This window comes from Lithobates pipiens, unplaced genomic scaffold (assembly GCF_037356315.1).
Source record: "Lithobates pipiens isolate NorthernLeopardFrog02 unplaced genomic scaffold, aLitPip1_a1.2 Scaffold_8, whole genome shotgun sequence".
NCBI lineage: Eukaryota > Metazoa > Chordata > Amphibia > Anura > Ranidae > Lithobates > Lithobates pipiens.
In genome coordinates this window covers 623,146,423-623,153,162 of record NW_027507903.1, presented here as the reverse complement: position 1 = coordinate 623,153,162, position 6,740 = coordinate 623,146,423, and the positions used below count along the sequence as shown (strand labels likewise).

Genomic DNA, 6,740 nt, shown 5'->3' with positions numbered 1-6,740 from the left:
ATTTTTTTGCATAATGTGAAAGATGATGTTAAACCGAGTAAGTAGATACCTAACATGTAATGTTTTGAAATTGCACACACATGTAGAATGGTGACAAACTACGGTACCTAAAAAATATTTTAACTTTTATTACAACCTATACAATTCTATTGAATTCAATGGGACAAAATAAAAAGCTGTTTCAATTTTCACACTTGCATCCTTTCAATTGAAAATAACATATTCTAGACTTTTGCTTGTGTCCTCATTCACTTTAAAAAATATAAATAAAATACATAAAGAATTGAAACAAAAAGTATATTCTCAAAAGTTAAAGCTGTGTGTTTTTGAGTTTTATGGCAAATATGAGCAAGGCTTTCTTGATCTCCTGGTTCCTCAGGCTGTAGATAATGGGATTTAGCAGTGGTGTCACCACAGTGTACAGCAAAGACCTATATTTGTTCATGCTCGCTGTGCTGTCATCTCCTGGTACCAGGTATACGGTGATCAAAGTCCCATAATATATGCAGACAGTAGCCAGATGGGAGCTACATGTGGAGATGGCCTTTCTTCGACCATCAGCAGAAGATATCTTCAGGATGATGAAGAAAATGTACATGTAGGTTATGATTATGTAAGTGAAAGGGCAAAATATCAAGAATATGGAATTAACAAAGTCATGTAGTATCAAACTGGACGTGTCTGAGGTGGACAGCTCCATGACTGGTCCAAAATCACAGAAAAAATTATCAATATAATTAATTCCACAGAACTTAAATTGAACCAGCACCATTAGTTCACTTGATGCTATTAGGGAAACTAAGAACCAGGAGCCAGAAACCAACAGAAGACAAACACTGGGGTTCATAAGTGAAGCATAATGCAATGGTTTGCAAACAGCCAAGTATCGATCATAGGACATAACAGCAATCAGAAAACATTGCACAAATCCAAAAATGCCAAAGGCGTACAACTGAGTAATGCATCCAACAAATGATAGTCTTCCTTCATCAATGAATATAATGCCCAGCATCATGGGGATAACACTGGTGGTCAGTAGGACATCTGCTGTGGCCAAGTGTTTGAGGAAGAAGAACATTGGGATTTTAAGATGATCAATAGTTGTTACTAAAATGATAATCAGAAGGTTTCCACCAAGTATGATAAGGTAGGTTAAAAGAAACACAATAAATAATAGAGTTTTATATTTGGCCAGGCCACGGAACCCAAGTAAACGAATCTGTGTGACCTGAGTCTGATTGACCTCACACATTTCTTGTACATAGAAGATTAACTACAGCTCCCTGATATATGTGTTTTTCTCCTGTATGATACAAATGGAGTATGATGGTAAAAATGGTAATGTACAAGGAATTCATAATGCTGAAAAAGTATATTTACAGTATCTCACAAAAGTAAGTACACCCCTCACAGTTTTATAAATATTTTATTATATGTTTTCATGTGACAACACTGAAGAAATGACACTCTGCTACAATGTAAAGTAGTGAGCGTACAGCTTGTATTACTGAATGAATGAATGAATGAAATACTTGTATAGTGCACAATGCGAACTGAATCGCCTCTAGGCGCTGTGTACATTTTCTGTCCCCTCAAAATAACTCAACACCCAGCCATTAATGTCTAAATCGTTGGCAACAAACGTGAGTACACCCCTAAGTGAAAATGTCCACATTGGGCCTAAAGTGTCAATATTTTGAGTGGCCACCATTTTTTCAAGCACTGCCTTAACTCTCTCGGGCATGAAATTCACCAGAGCTTCACAGGTTGCCCTGGAGTCCTCTTCCACTCCTCTATGACGATATCACGGAGCTGGTGGATGGTAGAGTCTTTGCGCTCCTCCACCTTCCATTTGAGGATGCCCCACAGATGCTCAATGGGGTTTAGGTCTGGAGACATGCTTGGCCAGCCCATCACCCTTACTCTCAGCTTCTTTAGAAAGGCAGTGGCTGTCTTGGAGGCGTGTTTGGGGTCATTATCATGTTGGAATACTGCCCTGTAGCCCAGCCTCTGAAGGGAAGGGTTCATGCTCTGCTTCAGTATGTTATACATGCTTGGCATTCTTGCATTCTGTAGCCCCTGAGTACCGGCAGCACTCATGCAGCCCCAGACAATGACAATCCCACCATCATGCTTGACTGTAAGCAAAACACGCTTGTCTTTGTACTCCTCACCTGGTTGCAGCCACACACGCTTGACACCATCTAAACCGAATATGTTTATCTTGGTCTCATCAGACCACAGGACATGGTTCCAGTAATCCATGTCCTTAGTCTGCTTGTCTTCAGCAAACTGTTTGCAGGCATTCTTTTGGATCATCTTTAGAAGAGGCTGTCTTCTGGGATGATAGCCATGCAGACACATTTGATGCAGTGTGCGGCGTATGGTCTGAACACTGACAGGCTGACCCCTCACCCCTTCAATCTCGGTGCAATACTGGCAGCACTAATGTGTCTATTTCCCAAAGACAACCTCTGTATATGACGCTGAGCACGTGCACTCAACTTCTTTGGTCGCTCATGGCGAGACCTGTTCTGAGTGGAACCTGTCCTGTTAAACTGCTGTATGATCTTGGCCACCATGCTGCAGCTCAGTTTCAGTGTCTTGGGAATCTTCTTATAGCCTAGGCCATCTGTATTTAGAGCAAATTCAATTCAACAATTCTATTTTTCAGATCCTCAGAGAGTTCTTTGCCATGAGGTGCCATGTTGAACTTCCAGTGACCAGTATGAAAAAGTCAGAGCGATAAAACCAAATTTAGCACACCCGCTCCCCATTCACACCTGAGACCTTGTAACACTAACGAGTCAAATGACACCAGGGAGGGAAAATGGCTAATTGGGCTCAATTTGGACATTTTCACTTAGGGGTGTATTCACTTTTGTTGCCAGCGGTTTAGAAATTAATGGCTGTGTGTTGAGTTATTTTGAGGAGACAGCAAATTTGCACTGTTATGCAAGCTGTACACTCACTACATTACATGGTAGCAAAGTGTCATTTCTTCAGTGTTGTCACATGAAAAGGTATAATAAAATATTTACAAAAATGTGAGGGGTGTACTCACTTTTGTGAGATACTGTATATTTATTTTTTTATTTGCGGATATGTTAAAACAGAAATGAAATGCTAGGCTGACTTTTAGGAACGTGTTAGCCCTTGTACACACGGTCGGACATTCCGACAACAAAATCCATCCGACGGATTTTGCCTGAAACTGTGCTGCATAAACACAGTCGGACAAAGTTGTCGGAAAATCCAATCGTTCGGAACGTGATGACGGAACTTCCTTTGCCGGCTAGTAGCCAATAGCTGTGGTCTCGTAATTTGATCTGAGCATGCGTGACACTTTGTCCGATCGGAATTCTCTACAAACGACAAGTCTGATCGGATCATGTTGTCGGAAAATTTTATATCCAGCTCTCAAACTTTGTTGGTCGGACATTCCGATGGAAAAAGTCTGATGTAGCCCACACACGGTCGGATTATCCGTCAACATGGTCCGATCGGACCTTTTCCGTCAGAATTCCGGACCATGTGTACAGGGGCTTACATGTTCCTAAGAGCTCCAACCATAATCCCCACTCACTGTGGAAAATGGACTTTATAGTTTTCACGAGACTATGAGAGTGCTGATACTGTAAATGCACTCTAAGTCCATTGACACTTCTGCAGCTCCTTAAAAGAAATGCCTTACAAAGGTATGGGTAGAAATATGTAGGAAGTGTCTACAGGAGCCTGACAAATGTCATTGCACCCACGTTCTACTGATTGTGGCCGCAATGCCTTGCAGGTTCCTTTCCACTAATTGTGCATTTATTACGCTTGGGTGAACTTAGCCTTTAAAACAATGTGCATAATAGAAGCCAATATTGGTAGTTTTCTGATAAATTACATTTTTATATTTTACACTAACCAGACAGGTTAAGGTGAGGTGTGCTGTCTATATATGTCACTTATGTCACAAATACAGGTGTATTTTTCAATTTAACATAGTGGGCATTATGCCTCTGGGCCAGGGTAGTGTTAGATGAATATCATAGTTTTGAAAAATTTTTAAAGCTGAATTCTAGGTCATAAAAAAATGACCCTTGAAGTGGATCTCCCCCACACTCTATGGGTTATGTGCTTTCTTGTTTTCTAGGGGAACATCAAAAAACTGTTTTACTTACCTCATCCCTCACTCCTGTAGGCTTCTCCCCAGCTGTACCACTGGCCATCTAAAGCTGCTTTTCTTTGCTACTCCACCGGTCACAGGCACTCCAAAATGATCCCACACAATGCATGAATAGCAGGCCTGTATTGTAAATGAGGACACAAAAGGATTGCCCACAATTAATAAACAAGAGGAGGACAACAGCTGCTTGGATAGAGAGGCATAAGGTAAATAAAACCTATTTGAGACAGCCCCTCTACAAGAGTAACTTTGAATTTGTCCAGGAATTAGGCTTTAGCCAATTCCCCTCCAAGGCAATTTTTTTAATTTTTTGCTCATGTAACAAAGTCCTGCATCCCCTAGAGGCCTAATGGTGACCTCCAGAGTCAGGGAGAGCTGACATCCTTCTTAGTAGAGTGGGTTACAAGGCATGGTGGGTGTAATACAAGCTGAAGTGATGGGCGTTAGACACTTTTTGAATGCAATGAGATTTATTGTCTCTTGAATAAGAACTGTTGGAGAGAGGGTAAGGGTTTGGAGACCCTTAAATAGACGCAATAATATTTGGCAGACTCCAAGATTTCTACAAGTAGACAGCTATACACTACTGTGGAAAGCCTCCAGCCGGATACCACGTCTGTATAGGTAGGACCGCTGTCTCCTATGGCAACAAATCTTGTAACAGTCACTAACAGTATTTGCGCTTTTATTGTTATTGGTAACACAGATAGTTCTCCTCACACGCTACAGTCTCTCACTTTAGGTCTTCACTCACTGAGCCCCCGGTCATTAGACTCTCAGACCCAATCGCCACTGGATACCTTGAGCTCTTCCACTTCTATTATTCAGTATTTTCCTTAAGCGTCACCCCCTTCCCTGCTGAGCCCCTGGCTTGGCACTCACTGATGCTCCTTAAGTGTCACATTTGCTGCCCTGACTTGGCACTTTCTGAAGTTTTCCCACTTCTTTACCGTTCCCAGCTGATGAAAAGACTGCTCTGGTACTGCTTCCAGCTCACTCACAGTGGTCTCCAGTAACAATGTGGATGGTCCCTTAGTGGTGACAGCTTCCCCTCTACCTCTGACCTCAACTGGTTCTCCATCCGGCTGAAACTTTACTCTTGGTTGGACACCAATTCTGCAGTCCCAACCCTGCACTGCTTCTGGATAGGCCTCAGACAGCCTAGCAGCCAGATGTCTGTGGGATAGGCCTCAGGCTTGTGGCCTAGAAGCCTAACACACGTCCACCCAGACAGCCGTCCAGGTGGCCCAGAACCCCGATCACGTGACTCCCCCTAAATAAATAGGTGCTCCCAGCAGGCCAAGAGACCAAAGAAAAAACCCTGCCCATTGGCTGAGACACCCCTCGTTCATTCAAAATCTGTCCTTGCTATGCCCTTCTCTTATCCAATGTGACCAGCTATATTGCCACATAGTGATAGAAGAGAGAAGTGCAGCAATTACAGAATTAGGGGAAAATCAATTGATATCCTAACAATTAATCAATTATCACCTGGCAACTAAATTTGATAGCAGCCCTACCTAAACATCAGGGTGCTACACTAACATGTTAAAATCACATTTTTGGCTATAAAATTACTTAAAACCTACAGAACACTATAATTTCTGGAAACAGTGTCCCTGTAGAATAAAAAAGATGGTGGTTGCAATTTTTTTGTGTTGCCCGAAATTTCTGCAATTGTTTATCAAATCTAAAATATTTTAAGAGGAAAAAAACACCACTACAATGAAATTTATTGCACACAAACACAATTTTATCACCAATTTGAAGTAGTGTAGAAAAAATATATACCAAATGTGTCTGGCCGCAAAGCTGCTTGTGTCTTTTAAATGGTGAAAACAATTATGATATTGAAAATTATTAATATGCCTTTACACCTAATCAGCTTAGAGTAAGCTGTAAATGATGGCCCTAGAATTATTGCTCTCCATATACAATGAAGAATGTATATTCAAAAATGGTGGTTGCCAACTATGAGGAGATATTGCTAATCTTGGAAAAAAAATGTTTTGTATATTATTGATTTTAAAAGTAAAAAAAAATGATGTATAATCATTTCTGCATTTCTTCTCTTTGGATGCATATTGACATTTTGGATTTGGTACAGTGGTAGTTTCCTTTATGGGTTCCTACAACGAATAATATTATTACAGATATTAACTCTCTACAGTCATCAGAATACAATACACTTTGTTATAGTGGGCCTTTTAAGTGTAGGGCTAAACAGCATTTAAAATAAATTTCAGCAAAGACTGGATGTTTCGCAAAGTCTTGGATATAAAAGAATAGGAAAGGAATTTGTTGCTCCTTCGTCTCCCTCAAGTCTCCCTCAAGTACAGAGGACCTATACCTATTCCACTAAATATATTGGAAATTCTTATTCCTAATTTGTCCCTCTACAAGTGAAAAATTAAAGGAATAATAATTTTTGAGCACATACTCAAGGATAGAACCCTTTAACCCTCGGTGCAGCTCCAAAATATCCCGTCCACAGATCACTACCTATACCTCCAATGATCTAATTTGCTGAACTCTCTTGCCTCTCCTGAAATAGTTGTATACAAAC

The 6,740-nt window shown here is 40.8% G+C and overlaps 1 protein-coding gene across 1 annotated transcript; it reads right to left on the bottom strand.

Annotated features, from left to right (window-relative positions):
* Nucleotides 1–233: 233 nt before the first annotated feature.
* LOC143963907 (olfactory receptor 1f45-like) lies at nt 234–5,413 on the bottom strand. Its single transcript, XM_077473643.1, has 2 exons — nt 4,170–5,413; nt 234–1,303 (listed from the first exon to the last, which is right to left on the bottom strand). The coding sequence occupies exon 2, from the start codon at nt 1,250–1,252 to the stop codon at nt 311–313; it is 942 nt and encodes a 313-aa protein (XP_077329769.1). The 5' UTR covers nt 1,253–1,303; nt 4,170–5,413; the 3' UTR covers nt 234–310.
* Between the last annotated feature and the right edge of the window lie 1,327 nt (nt 5,414–6,740).